This window comes from Melanaphis sacchari, unplaced genomic scaffold, assembly GCF_002803265.2.
Source record: "Melanaphis sacchari strain LSU unplaced genomic scaffold, SCAv2.0 Contig128_pilon_pilon, whole genome shotgun sequence".
Classification (NCBI taxonomy): domain Eukaryota; kingdom Metazoa; phylum Arthropoda; class Insecta; order Hemiptera; family Aphididae; genus Melanaphis; species Melanaphis sacchari.
The window spans coordinates 835,046-851,405 of NW_020270519.1; the positions used below are offsets into that span (position 1 = coordinate 835,046).

A 16,360-nucleotide genomic window follows, 5' to 3' on the forward strand; every position below is an offset into this window, starting at 1 on the left:
TTACGGAAATCGTATTCATAAAAACGTAAAAATATAAAAAATACTTTTTGATGTATGATCCGTTTAACACAAGAAAATTACTTTATGAAGATATCAAATCTATTTTACTTTTTGTATTCTGTGCATCTAACATTTTCTTTATTTCTTCCATTTGTTTTTCTACGGTATTAAATTTCTCAATAAAAATATTAAAAATTTCCATACAACTTTTTTCTGCTTCTTCTGATCTCGATTTAATTATTAATTTAGCCTCATTAACAATTTCTTTTTCAAGATAATAACCTTGACAATTCGCAATACATCCTATTTGATTTTTTTTCGTAGATAACCCAAAGTCGACCAAATTTCTTTGATTAGTTAAAATTTTAATTTCTGAATCTTGTAGAGCATCTGGAAATAATCTTATTTTTAGGTAAAACCGTCTCGTACATAACGAAAAAATATTATATCTGGAATTATTTATGTGGCTTTGAGCTTTATGAATCCATGAAAACGGGTTTTCTACAGCCATTTTTTCAAAGTAATGAATGAGTTTAACCCGGGACACATGAGCGACGATTTCCGCATCAGCTCTAATTGCTTGGGTGTCACTCACAGCAAGACCATTTAAAAGATTTACCAAGACAATGGCAATAAGAAATATAAATAAAAGAAATAATGCATGACTAACTATTGGATGTAAGCTAAAAGGTAGCGAACCAAATGTATCAAATTCTCCTGTCAACATAACGATAGTTTTGAAAGTCGCTGAACTGGGATCATTAAATTTATTGTCAGAGTCTGCATCATTTCTAAATAACATGTAAAAGCTTAGTGCAAATGCTATTATTAATATGGAATACCATATGAGAAATTGTAAAAAGTTTTTAGTAACGCGCTTAAACATTTCTAGGTGGGTAGCAAGAGCTGGGTGTCTACCGACGAGAAGTATAAGTTCACCCCAAGAAAGTAGAATGACAATGGCAGATATTTGGTTTCTATTTGATATACAAGACATTTCATACAATAATAAAAATGAAGTCAAAACGATAAGACTTATTTCCAACCAATTTTCTAAGCTCATTATGTACGTAATCGGAGATGAGATCAACTGGAATAATTCACGAAATATTAAAGCAATAAGGAATCCCAAAACCATAACCCATAAATAAACAGCCGTATGACTACTATATGGTACATTATTCGTATGTAATGCTGTAAGATTATCTTGTGTGATGGACAAATTGCTATTTTGCACCTCTATTTTAAAAGTTAACAATGTGTAAATAGTTAAGAGTGCCCAGAATCCTATATAAAACGCTAAATTTACTTTATAATATCTTTTTATAGCAAACCATTTTAAATGGAGGAAGCTAGTTAATACAGGATGTTTTAGAAGAGGTCTAAGTTCTGGGACTTCACTTATGTATAACAATGGATCAGTTTCTGGAATGTTTTCCGGAATATACTCTTGGCCTTCTAAATGTGTTTGAATATTATCAATATCTTTCTGTTTGTAAATTTTTGGTGGGCATAGAAAATTGTATGAACATATGATCTCGTAATTAATATCTTTTGGAGATTTTCCGTTTGTTTTTACACATTTGTTCAAATGGGATTCTAATATTTTAGGATTTATATCAGCAAGTGGGGGATCTCCAAGTACGTTTCTTTTCCCTATGTAAGCACCTTTTTCTAACAAAGACAATATGAAATCTCGATCACCTACTTTTGCTGCGTAATGTAAACAAGTATTACCTTTATCATCTGATCGATTAATATTAAGTTCTATAGGACTGATCTCGCTTTTTCTTAGTAATATTTTAAACGACCTATCATGATCACATAAATCAGTATCTACATCTAATGAATTATGGTTTTCGTCAGAACCCTTGATTACTTCAAGAAGTGTTGAGCCATTACTTGTTTGATAACATATGTATTTTTTACAATCTAAAAACAGTTGTATGATATCTGCAAAACCTCTGAATGAAGCAATGAAAACTGGATACTTAGTATTAGATGGGCATATACCATTTGGATCTACATCAAGATTGAGTAAAACTTGAACAACTTTCGGTAAACCAAAATCACACGCATATTGGAGATAAGTGTGCTTTCCATCATTATTGTTAAGGTCAATAAGTTTTGTTGAAGTTATATAAGAAATAAATCCATCTATATCATTTGAGTAGAGGTATACAAACGGGTTATCGCAGTGGTCCATAATATTTCGTGTACCTGCTGGTGGAATATTTTCCGTGAGATATGGATATTTTTCATTTATTATATTTCTTAATGATTTATCCCAAATGAATACATCCAAGTCAACTTTTGGACATCTAAAAAAAAAAATAACTTCTAAAATAAGTTATAAGTGGATATTTTTTACATACCAATTACGTTTTTCTACTTACCTAATAAATGCCATCATTAATTCATCATTTTTGTTTTTCGAAGTAGCTGCCAAGTATGCTGGAGTAAAGCCTTTCCTATTCAATTTATTTGCTTTTATATTATTTGAATTTAATAACAATTCTGTGCATTCTACATTTCCAGCTTTTGCTGCAAGGTGTAAAGCTGAATTTCCATCACTATCTAATAAATTTATATTGATTGAAGGATGTTCCAATAATACTTCTAATGCGTCTTTACATCCGTTCGCAGCTGCTAAATGTATTGGAGCTTTTTTACGATTTTTATTAATGACGTTTACATCTACTCCTACCGATAATAGTATTTTAGCAAATTCCGATCTACCCGTTGATATACAACATATATCTAATATTGTGCCATGATAAGGTTCATCAAATATATGATTCAAATCTAGAAATGAACTTCCCAAACCTATTTCTAGGAGTTTTTTGAATAAATCTAAATCTTTTGATTGAACAGCTTTCAGAAGTTGATCGTTTGTTCCAATTGAACACCCATTGGTTAATTCGATGTCCTGCATCTTGCAGTTTTAATATGTTTACACCTACATAACACATATAGAAATAATATTAGTTTATTAGATTTAATTTTTATTTACCAAAAAAATCTCTTAGATATATGATATACCTAATTTAATGTGATCTCATAGATATTGGTTTAATTTTACCAGGGAAATCAATATTACATGTACATGACATCATAGATAAACTATTAATGAGTTTTTAAATTATTAAGGGTAGTGGTTAGTATAAATAAATATTAATTTATATTTCATGATATAATAACGAAATGAACTTAAATATAACACCAATTTTATTTCATGTGTATACAAATTAGCTGGCGAAAATAAAATTACTATAATAAATGCCCTCGGAACTCAATTATAATCACTTGATATAATGACAATAATTTCATTTCCCATTTGTATCCATGGAAATGCATTCCATTGCTATAACGGACACAATAAACTAATAATCGATTTATCATTATACATTATAAATAATTGAAATAATGATAATATTAAACTAATTTAAAATGAATGAGAATACCTGTGAACTATAAACTTTTATTTATTTATAATTATTATGCTTGTTCGTTGTTTTTTTTTTTTGTATTAGTCTTAATATTTATTAGAAAAAATTAGTATAAATTATGCAACGAAACGCTATTTATAAATTACTACAGACATATTCGGATTATTAGGTATACATTACGTCATAGAACATAGATTGAATATTTTTTTCCAACAGTTTGTAATGATTTGCTTGATAACTTTTTTTTTTAAGTCACAACTCACAATATTTTAAATTAAGAATTATTTTATTATATATTATTTTGAAATATAAATACTTTTATGTTTTATGAAAATGGTATGAAATAATTTGAAAAGAAAAAAGATAAATTAAGTATACTGTAGTCATTGGTTTCTGTAATAAAATCAAAGACAAGATAAATTTACAAATAATATTAATGATTAATTTTTAATAATTATTTATTAATAAATGTTTATATCAGTTCTAAAATAATTTTATGTATTATGAAGTACTTTTTTACATTTTTATGAAACGGAAAACATGCAGTTATGATTATTTAAATTAATAATAATTTATTAGTTGGCATTATTGGTAGTCCAAGTTTAAAAATATTTATTTATACGCTTGGAATACATTGGATAATTAATTTAATTTGGCGTTAAACAGATAAAATAATATTTATCTGTTAATCTATGTATATAAAAAAAAATAAGAGACTACATAAAATAATATATTTCTAGAATAGAAAAAGTAAATGATAATTAGCATCATAAGTAAATTATAAGTAGATATATTAACTTGTATGTAAAAATGTATGCACATTATTATTTATAATTTTGAACATAAAAAGTAGCTTAAACTAAAAACTTAAAATAGTTAATTTTACGAAACATTCCTATGTAGGTATAATAACGATGTATATAATTATGTATGCAACTGTGAGTTTTTAATAATATTCAACTCGAGATTTTAAGTTAAATTTTATTAAAAATTAAATTACGACCTATGCCAATAAGTTGTAAACGCTGAATAATTTGATTTTAACCTAGATTTTCAATAGATTTTACCATGTTCTTACGAATATTTTCGAAGTTGTCGCACTAAACTACCCATCACATAGTGTAATATATATTTTATACGAAAATTGTACGCCCAAACTAGATCTATTTAGATTTAGGTATAGAAAATTAAAATGCACTTACTGTAGGCGGTTCAGAATGAGCACATCAATGACACATATACACACACACGCACACACAAAACCACGGTAGATATCACGTACACGGTGCTCCCCGCACGACTGAAACGAACGTCGGCGGCGGTGGGCACTAAACAAGTCGCTATTGATACAGGACTACAGCTGATGGGTACCCCACCAACAAAAATAATAAAAGTAATAATAAAAAAAAAAAAAAAAAACAGAATATAACAATCAGACAACATTCTAAACCGTCTCCTACGTATGCTGCGCCGTTGCTTTTTTTGTACGCGTAAACATTACATAGTCCGTACGTCAGTTCGGATACTGTATAGGGGGGACCACTTGATGCTGTAATTTTGTTCAATGCCGCCGACGCCGAGTCAACGCAATTCATGAGTAGCCACGGCCTGGATACATTTCGACGTGCGTTGGGTACGTTTGTCCGCGTGTAAAAAAAAAAAAAAAATAATATAGATTCTTTTTTTTTAAGCGTGCGTAGAATGTATAGAACATCAGATTCCACGTTGTTATTGATATCATTGAAATTCAATCAATAATGTTATAATATTATTACAGAGTACCTGCAGGCACACTTGTTGATATAATATTATGTACATCATATGTTGACTTGCATTAATTTCCGTTACGATATGCGTAGCGTTCATTTTTCTTTCTTTTTTAATAATAATTAACACCATTCATATTATTGACGACTGATATGATATAAAACATGTAACGTCACAGCATTTTTTGCAGTAATATTATCAATGTCATAAACATACCTGTACCTATAGTACCATTAACAAACATACCTTATCTATATATTGTTATGAACAGGGCTCGAGACTTCTAGCACTAAAAAACTATGAAATATGCGCTATAATATGACTTAAAAAATGGTAAAATATGCACTATAATATGCTCAATAAAAAAATTATTTTGTTTAATTCTAATTCTAAAAATATTTATTTATAATCTATAATTCTAAAAAAAATCGATTGTTCTTTTTATCGACCATTGTTGTACATGTATAATTTCTTTATTCTGTAAACATAATAATTAGATAAATTTAATAAATCAGTAAGTAAATATTATAAATTATAAATTTTAGTTTATACCTTGAAAATTGCATTGTATAATTATATGTTTGTGAATATTTTCAAATTTGAACGATCTCCTATTATTGGTCAGAAATGTTTTGTACGTTGAAAATGTACGTTCTACGTCGACCGATGTGATAGTGGCGAACTTTAAGACTTTAAGTATGGAACATCACTACTAGAAATATCATCTGGTAACCCATCTAATTCTCCGATGTCTCTTATACCCAATAAAATGCTGGACATTTTTTTCAAAAGTAACAGACCATTATTTTTTTCTAAAACACATTTTAATTTTGACTATATTTTCAATCCTATTGGACCTCGTAGAGTTTCAAATGATTTTTCCACATCGTTAATAATTTCAATATAGTCAGACAATAACAACCCTTGTGTTTGTAATTTTTTTAAAGATGTAGTAAGAGATAAAAAATTTGATTTTATGAAAATAAGATCTGCGTCTATTCCGTTTTTATTGATATATTTTTTTTGCTACTTTGATGCTGACTGCATCGTCATTGTCGAGTAATTCAAAAATAGAACGAATTGTGCTCAAATTATCACAGTAATAATTCGCTGCATTGATCCTTACTAAATACTAAATGTACGATAACTAATAAGGACTTTACAGAATACACTACGTCTTTAAGAAACAATTAAGATACGAAATACAATAATTTATTGTATTTCGTATCATATCGTATAATGTTTATTGTCAATAAACATTATATCATTTATATCTCCTATATTACTGGAATATTTTTATATTTTATCTATAATAGGTTATAGGCAGCGACGCAGCGTGGACGCGTGGTGCCGATAAACTTATGTACATTAGGTGAACCTATTTGCTGTGTAAAGCCGCGTTTACATTATAAAAGCGAACAAACGAACAAAATAGTTTTCAGACCGAATTGGCGTCCACACTAAATAGTCCTAATGTAAACGCGGCTTTATACATTTTTACATTTACTTTTGTAAAATAGGAATTTAATAAAGCGACACTTACCGTTGACTAGGTACAAACATCAAAACAACTTAATTTTTTTCAGATTAACAAATTATAGGCAAAAATAGCATGATACTTATAAAAATAGCAAAAATAATGCAAAAACACTTAAATATGCAAAAATATGCACTAAAAACTTTTAAAGCTGCGTTCATTTTAGTATGAAACGAATTTGTAGCTTACTCTGCTATATTTTAATGTACTATAAATAAATATGCAAATGCTAGAAGTCTCGAGCCCTGGTTATGAATATCGCGCGCTAATGAAGAAATGACCGCAGTGCTATGCAATAAATGTCCCCCGTCCCCCCCGTCCTCGTGCAGTGTTCGTCGTCGACGTGCCGCGGTTGCCCGCCTCCCGTCACCTCCAGCGTTTTTGTCGCGTCCGTCGTTGCACTCGCCGCAGTACAGTTATCAAAATTCCACATTATTGTAAAAGTCCCGCAATACACCTACCCTGCACTTCCCCACCACAACATCTCAACTATCAACACCGGCCACCGTCCAGCCAGCTCCATCGGACATCGGACTGCCGACACTACTTTTTCCACCGCCATTTGAACCGGTCGTGGCTCTTTTTCGTGCGCCCAGCCTCACCGTTAATTCAGCTGTCCAAACCACGTGTCCACACGAGCACATGTATACCCGGCGAAGTTCGTTTTTCTTTCTACAACATCGCCGTGTCCACGCCATGATGTGCTAAACGTCACCACGGGCTCGATGTCGGGCGAAGCAACTTTCAGCCACTGACCGATGCAGACGGGCCATGTCGACCGCGTGTGTGTCGACGGCCATCTGGCCAGCCCATCGCAGCCGTCGGTCAACCGTCAGCAGCCTCGTCGTCCATCAAAAATATTGGTAATATATTAAAATCCAACCCCCCCCCCATATTCCTTTTTATTTACGTTAGGATAACTTTTTAAGATGCGTCAACTGTTGCGCCTGGCGCAGTTTTTCTTTTTTTGTTACCTCCCATCCTTACCGTCCTTAGCGATATGCCGGACGGTAACCCTATGGTTGGCGAAATAAAATTTAATATAAAAATAATATGTGTTCCGCCGAACCTCGTGGGCTGATCCGTGGGTTCGCTCAGTCCAAAGCAAATATATATATTCTTTACCTAATTCCCGTCCCACTTTTATTATACGCACATGACTGCCATGTCCCAACATTATTATGTATGTTATCATGTGTTAAACGCATGTGCCCAAATAATACACTCTTTTGTAACAATTGCCATGAGGCAACAATTATTATCTTTTTCAAAATTGCCAGTTTATTATTATTATTATTATTCACAAATATCTATTATTGCACGTTGTGCATCATTGCAAAATACAATACCTCTGATTACCCTAACTTTCTTTTGTTATTTAATTTATATTTTTTTTTTATATTATGTCTTCTTTTCCCTTTTTTTAAATAAATCTTTGGTGTTCATTCACCACTGCGTGTACAAAGCCTATGAGTTCCACCGCCTTAGCCTTCGGGCTAACACGCGGTGCGGCTCATAGGTCACGACCGAAGTGTTCCCCTTTGGTCGTGGGTAGCTTTTGGTAGCCTAGCAAACTACCAAATTCTTACAAACAATAATGTAATTAAATATTGTGTACAATCCTTGTGACAATATTCGAGAGCAGTACCTATAATAAACCGTTATTCACTAACTTAAACAATACACAAAAGGTATTATTGTGTTATGGACACGGGATTGTTTATAACAGCAGTTTACGAATTACTTTTAACATTAAAATTTTCAGTAATGTTTATTATGGTATTGACGAATGTCTGGAGTACCAATAATAATTATTGATTATAATAAAATTAAATTTACTTTAAACATTTTTATATCAAAAACACCAATAAATTAATATAGTTTGAAAATAGAACGCGAAAGGTCTGGCCGATTCATTAATGAAAACATGATTTTATTTCATTATTGTACAATTGATGCTTTTTTCTACTTTCAATGAATTTAGTTACATAAAAACATATATAAGGAAGGTCATGACGATCAATTCATACAGACAATGTTGCGAGGATATTTTAGAAAAAGGGATACAAAAGGAACAAAAAACTACAACATATAATAAAATAATGAAAGATTTGAGGGACTTTAATAAAGACCTAGGTAAGTGAAAATTTTAAGAATTACAGTGTAGAAATTACATGAAAGGTTTTAATAGTAATTATTACTGCGCTCAACAGATAATGTGATGATTAAAGTACCAAAACGTGAAATAGCTGGACCTCCATGGTATCAAGAATTATCTATTTATCAGGTCAGTTAAGAAGTTTAAACTAACAAAATATTTGATTAAAAATATAAAGCTAAATAAGTTTTTGAATAATATTAAGAAGTATTAAAAATCAGTAATATCTACTGCTCATATATTTTTTAACTATTCATTTATTTTTAGTTATTTAAATAAATTAAGTTTTAATAAGTATCGCTTAATGCTTTTGATTTTGTAAAAGTAAAAAGTTTGATGAGTAATGACATAAATATTTTAGAAGTTTATTTTTTATTATACTTCATAAAGAAATTAGTTTTAAGATTATGTTATTATAATTTTGCACATCTCATATAGGTAGTTATATAATAAGTAATAACCAATTACATTATTATTTCATAAAATTTAGCTGCTAATATTTACAGTTATTTACCTACTATATCAAATTAATAATTTCTGATAATACTGGTAATATTAGTGTTAGATATTAGACAATAATATTTTCTATCAAATGAAAACACATTTTTTTTTTTTTTTTTAAAGATTTAGAATATTTTCTCTTTTTTTTATGAGAATAACATAAAAACTTAATTAGATATTTTTTAAATTTAATTTATGTTTAAACATTATTGATTTAAATGCATTTTATTTGTTTTGCATTTTAGAAATATAAAATATTATGTTGCTATTTTAATAATTTTTTCTAAAATGTATTTAAAACATTAATGATGCTATAAATAAATTAATATAAATATTAATATTTATATAAATTAATGATGCTATTAATTTATAGCATAAATGTATTTAAAGCATTAATGATTATTAGCTGGCGATTTACTAAGGTTTAATTATTAAATTAGACAATTTTTTTTTTTTTTTTTTTTTTGGTCTTGAAAAATAATATTTTCGCTTCGACATCCATGGCCATTAGCGTTACAAGGAAAAAAGAAAAGAATTAAATTAGTTATATACAATGAAACAATTAGCTCTTATAAATAGGTATGTACATGGTAAAGTTAGTGTAGTTATCTTATAATAATTTGTAAATTTGTGCTTTTTTGAAGAAGTCAATTGTGTTGGTTTCCTTTTCGGGATTGGGGCCTAGACTCTCTCCAACGTCATGGCTTATGTTTAGTTCCTCTCTGAGTTTTTGATATTTTCTACATTCATCAAATATGTGTTTGATGGTTAGTGAGGTGCCACATACTTGGCATATTGGAGGGTCGTCTTTTGCCATCAAGTATCCATGTGTCATATTTGTGTGTCCAATTCTGGCCCGGTTTAGTTTTTTTTCTTCTGTGATACTTATGTTAGTGTTTCTTTTCCATCTTTTTACTGTTTGTTGTATTTGGTTTAATTTGTTTGTTTGAGTGTACCATATGTTTTGCCAAAGTGAGATTGTGTTTTGTTTGATCTGTTTTCTAACGTCAGTGTACTGTGAAATGTTAATGTGTTGTGCATCATTCGAGCGTGTATATAGCTAGTTTGGCTTGTCTGTCTGCCTTTTCATTGCCATCTATTCCTATGTGTCCAGGTATCCATATAAGAATTATAATATTGTTCTTTCTTTTGGCTTCTTCTAGTCTGTTTTGGATTTGTATTGCTATGTCACTAGGATTAAATTTGTTTTTTATACTAATGAGGGAGCTTAACGAGTCACTTAGAATAATATATTTTTCATTTTCATTTTTGTTTACAAACTTAATGGCCATAAGTATAGCCACTGCTTCGGCTGTATATATAGAACATGTTGGTGGTAGTTTAAACGAAGTATGAAGATTGTTTTTTACTAATGCTATTCCGACCCCTTCATCGTTTTTGGAGGCATCAGTATATATTTCTTGAAAATCCTTTAGGTGTTCAATATTACTTTTTAGAACATTTTTGTATATGTTCGGAGGTGTGTTTTCCTTGTGTAGTGTATTAAGTTCAATGTTAACGTTGTATGTGCTTGTCCATGGAGGGCTTATTATTTTTTTCTTTTTTTATTATTTGTGGTATTTTAGGGTAGTCTTGATTTTTTTGTAGTTCTAGTATTCTTTTGTTTACTGTTGCTGGGTTGTTTGCTAATCTAGATAATCTTGCCGCATATAATATTATTGATTCAGTTCTTTTTAGATCTGGTGTTGGTTCTCCTGCTATATTGTAAATGCTTTTGATTGGGCTACTTTTAACGGCCCCTATAGCCATTCGCATTCCTGTGTTGTGATTTGAGTCAATGTATTTTGTTAATGTATTTTTTGCTGAGTTGTAGAGAATTGAGCCGTACTGTAGTTTTGCTTGGATTGTTGATTTGAATATTTTAATTAGTGTTTCTGATTCACTACCCCAAGTTGTATGTGATAGCAGTTTTAATATTTTGAGTGCTTTGTTAGTGGCTATCTTTAGGGATTTTATGTGTGGTGACCATGTGAGCCTGGAATCGAAGATAACTCCTAAAATTGTTATGTGTTTTTTATTGATTATGTTTGTGTTGTTCAATTTAATATTAAGTTCACCTACATTTGTTTTTCTAGAAAAGATTATGCAACTTGATTTTTCTGTTGAGAAGCTGAAACCAGTTTTTGCTGACCATTTTTCTAAATAATTTACTGTTTCTTGTAAGTGGTTTTGTACTGTATTTATGTTTTTACTTCTACAGGAGAAGTTGGCATCGTCAGCAAATATGTTGGCTTTTATTGGAAATTTACAGTGTTTGTCAATTTTGTTAATTGCCACTAGAAATAGTGAAACTGATAGTGCGGATCCTTGTGGTACTCCATTTTCTTGTGTGAAGTTGTCAGAAAGTTGATTTGATGTTTTGACTTGGAATGATCTATTTGTTAGAAAGTTTGTAATAAAATTTAGCATATTGCCTGTGCATATGATTTTATTGAGTTGTAATAGAATATAGTGTCTCCATGTGACGTCATATGCTTTTGATATGTCCACACTGAGTAAGCCTAGTATTTGTTTATTTCGGATTGCTTGATCAGCTTCGTCTTTAATTTTAGTGAGGTTGTCGTAAGTGGACCGATTTTTTCTAAAGCCATTTTGGTTCGGAGTTAAGTAGTTAATTTTTTCAAGAAACCAAATTAGTCTGAAGTTTACAATTTTTTCCAGGACTTTGCACATGGTGTTTAGTAAAGTAATTGGCCGATATCCTTCTGTACTAAATCTGCTTTTTCCTGGTTTGTTAATGGGGATGACTATTCCTTTTTTCCAAGTTGATGGAAAAGATCCATTGTACCAAATGGTGTTATATATTTTTAGTAGTAAAGTTTGACTTTTTGGGCCAAAATATTGTATAAATATAAAAGGTATTCCGTCTGGCCCTGGGCTTAAACTTTTACATTTTTTTTAGTGTGTATGATATTTCATCCATAGTTATCATTGAATTGATTTGAGCTTGATTTTCGTTTTTGTGGTCAACAATATTTATGATTGGTAAATTTTCTTTTTCGATTTTCATTTTGATAAAGTTGGTATTGTAAGATGTATCATTGCTGTTGGAATGGAAGTATTTTCCTAATTTGTTAGAAATTTCCTTTGTATCAGTTATAAGATTATTGTTGTTTTCATCTATTAGATTTATTTTGTAATTTCTTTTGAGCCCTTTTAGTGCACGTATTTTATTCCATATTAGTTTGGTATCAGCTTCTTCGTTAATTTTATTAATGAAAGTTTCCCATGACTTTTTTTTGCTTTTTTTTAATTATATATTTTGTATATGCCCTATGTCTTTTTAGGTTTATATGATCACTTGCCTTTTTCGTTTTTTTGAAGATATTAAGGGCCTTATTTTTCGATTTTATTGCGTTTTTGATATCATCGTTCCACCACGGAACCTTTGGTTGTTTTGCCTTGCTCTTGTTGTTTCCTATCGAAAATTTGGCTGATTTTGTTATTGCGTCTGTGAAGGATTTTATTATGCTGTCTATGTTTAATGAATCTATATTTTTTATGTTGTCTATTTCTAGTTCTAGTAGTTCGGTGAATAGGGTCCAATTTGGGTCTTTTAGGTTCCATCTCTCTGGTGTTTCATTTTTTGAGTTATCAGATCGAGATAAAATTTGTAATATTATGGGGAAATGATCACTGCTGATTAGGTTTGGTGATACATTCCAATCAATCCGTTGGGCTAGTGCTGTGCTTGCAAACGATAGGTCGATGTTCGATAGGTTGCCATTTATTGGATTTATACTTGTGGGCTCAGAGTTATTTAGTAATATGATATTATTATTCTCAAGAATTTTTTCTATAATTTTACCCCTTTGGTCAGTATGGTCAGAGCCCCATATTACATTATGATTATTAAAATCACCTACTATTATGAATGGATGAGGCAGTTGTTTTATGATGTTACTTATATCTGTGTCGGTGAATGACTTCTGATTAGGTAAATATATATTACATATATTTATATCGTTATTTGTTAACTTAATTGTTGCTACTATTGCTTCAATATTTGTATCTATATTTAATTGGCTACTTGGGTAATTATTTTTTACATATATGGCCACTCCACCGCTGGCCCTTGCGCTTTCTAATCTGTTTTTATTATAACCGTCATAATCATTTAGGTTTGTTATGTTGTCATTTTTAAAATTTGTTTCTTGGATACATATGATGTCTGGATTGTGGTATTGTATTAATAATTTGATTTCGTCGTATTTTTTATCGAACCCGTTTACATTCAACTGAAGTATATTTATATTATTGTTATTATTATTGATATTATTTAAGTTCATTTGATTTTGATTTTGATTTTTTTTTTTTTTGTGTGATAATTGAGACTTGGTATTATTATTTTTAATTTTTATTCAGTTTGGGCGGGCTCAGTGGACAGCGCTTTGTCAAGTAGAGAATTGCAAAGTCGTGTCAATCTGTTTTTTATGCCCGGAGTATTAATTTTAGGCTTGATTTTTTCTATGATCTCGATAATTTCTAGACATGTTATGTTAAAATCATCTAAAACTGAAGCTGGGTTAGATACACCGAGAGAATTTTCAATTATGAACTTGAACTGTTCATAATTTATTTTTTTGTTAGCCATTTCTTCAAATTTGGGTTTGGTAGGTTCAAGTATTTCATCCAGCTTTAAGACTATATTTTCTATGGATTTATTGCGTTTTATTTTTTTTGTTGCTGGTTGTGATATTTTGCTTGTATTTGGTTTAGAAGGAGTTTCTTTTGAGATATTATCTTGGGCTGGTGATTTAGGGGAAGGTGGATCTTGAGTTAGACTTGACGAAGTTGAGGTGAGTGCTGGTCTTTTTTTTTTTTCATTTGCATTAGGAGTCAATAATGTGTTGTCCTCTGATGTTATTTCCATCGGGAGTGGGGTGTCAAGGAGAGATGTTTGAGATGATACTTGTGGGATGCTGTTTGTGAAGGTGTTAATCTCTGTGTCTTGGAGAGTATTGCATATGGGCTCATTGATTTCAGCTTTATCCTCTGTGACGTTCGACTTATTTATAAATTTGATGTTATCTGGAGATTCATATATCTTGGTGTTGGGGCTTCTGATGGTGTGTTTTTGCATTGTTTTGAAGTGTGACCTTTGAGTTTGCATAAGTAACAGGAGAGCGTATCATCAGATAAAAAAATTCTGTGAGGTGTATTTTCGTGGTTAATCAGGAGGGAGTTTGGCAGTTTTCCGAAATCATCTGGATTGATGTAAACTTGGCGTCTAAAACTTAAGATATGGGCAAGTTCTGGGATGTTGAATCCCGCATTGATATGTGTAATTGGTGATGATATTTGGATGTTGTGATATTTTAAGTGTGATATAATGGTATCGTTTGGAATAGCGGGTGAGACATTTGATATAATAATTCTTTTAGCCGGATTTATTAACCGTCTAATTTTTATCGTCTCTTGTGCGTTTAATTTGATGCTGGGATGGTTATCAACAAGAAAATCCACAGTGTTTTTGTCATTGAGATATATACAGAATCGGTTGTTAGATATGCGAGAAACGAATTTTATGTTTTTTGGTGGGGTTAATTTGCTGATTGCGATGATGTATTCAATCTGAGGTATGTTATCAATTGAATCAAAGACTATTGCGTGTTCTTTTTTGGGTAGGGTAGCGTTGAGAGTGGTCTCGGCAAACGATTTTTTTCCAGAAACGTATTTTTCTGATTCATTATTGGTATTTTGTTGCGATGTGGAATTAATACTATGCACGCTCTGTATACTGTTGGTCTTGTTGATGGAATTGTGATTAGAAATAATTGTATCAATGGTTTTAATTGCGTCGTTGTTATAGTAATTATCGGTGTGTTGAGATGTTGAGAGAGACTCGTTAGTCACGTTATCTGCTATGACTACGGAGGACTCGGTATTAGATATTGTGACATTTTGTTTATTGGACGAAACTTTAGATGAAGAAATAAGTCTTTCTTTAAGACTTGTAGTTTTGGTATTTGGATCACCCATTTTTGGGTGTTTTATTAGTTTGTAATGTTAATATGTGGATATGGATCTACGGTAAAATAATTATTCATATTACCTGTACACACGTGGGGCTTCAGTACGCTTACGAAAGCTAAAAATACGAGAGCGCGATAAGCGTGTTGCTCGGTCGAGTGTGCACACGTAACTGACTTTTGTTTCCATGCAGACAATACACTCGAATTCCTCTAAAAATGGAGCTGATGGAGGAAACTCATTTTCGATTGGAGCAGACGGTATAGGAAAATGATTTAATGTATTTATTAATATTTCTTGATCATCACAGCTATTAACGCCCAACTAATAAATAAAATAAACACATTTATAAGAGATACTGAGAATATAAATAAATAATATCAATTATACTTTTGCAAGGTATTCTTTTGTCAATGGTAATTTCAGATCGTTTTCCAAAATAAATAGCAAAAGATGACCACCACCAGCTGTACACACTAGTAGGATGAAAAGGGGGATTCAAACACCGCCTCCCCGCCTCCCCGCCACCGCCATCGTCACCGCTGCCTCCGCCACCCGCCACCGCCGACGCCACCACCACCTCCGCCATCCCGCCTCCCCGCCACCCCGCCTCCGCCGAACCTTCCGACCCACCGCCGCCCGATCGCGTACGTACGCTAAATACGTTATCATTTGTTATCACTGTTATCACATGTTATCATATATTTTTTCCGCTCGCATACGTGTGCGACATACATTTAATCAGTTATCAGTTATCATTTGTTATCATATATTTGACAAACATTATCCGTTATCATACATTTAAAAAATATAATATTCTGCGTTAGAATCGAACCGGGAGAGTATGAATTGTACCACCTCATATTATTTTTCGCGCGCATAATCAAACAAAATATTCAAACAACGTAGTTCTCCTATATTTATAGCAATACGTAACTGAACGAAGTACAACAG

The 16,360-nt window shown here is 31.2% G+C and overlaps 1 protein-coding gene across 1 annotated transcript; it reads right to left on the bottom strand.

Moving 5' to 3' along the window:
- Positions 1 to 4,761, bottom strand: LOC112591056 (transient receptor potential cation channel protein painless). The gene is made up of 3 exons (XM_025334708.1): positions 4,652 to 4,761; positions 2,397 to 2,959; positions 1 to 2,321 (listed from the first exon to the last, which is right to left on the bottom strand). The coding sequence occupies exons 2-3, from the start codon at positions 2,933 to 2,935 to the stop codon at positions 83 to 85; spliced, it is 2,778 nt and encodes a 925-aa protein (XP_025190493.1). The 5' UTR covers positions 2,936 to 2,959; positions 4,652 to 4,761; the 3' UTR covers positions 1 to 82.
- Positions 4,762 to 16,360: the final 11,599 nt, after the last annotated feature.

What these genes read in the sequence shown, in the direction of transcription:
- LOC112591056 (XM_025334708.1), bottom strand. Translation starts at nt 2,935, where the DNA reads ATGCAGGACATCGAATTAACCAATGGGTGTTCAATTGGAACAAACGAT. An exon ending in TTAATGATGGCATTTATTAG is followed by an intron (nt 2,322 to 2,396) that starts GTAAGTAGAAAA and finishes TTTTTTTTTTAG; the next exon opens with ATGTCCAAAAGTTGACTTGG.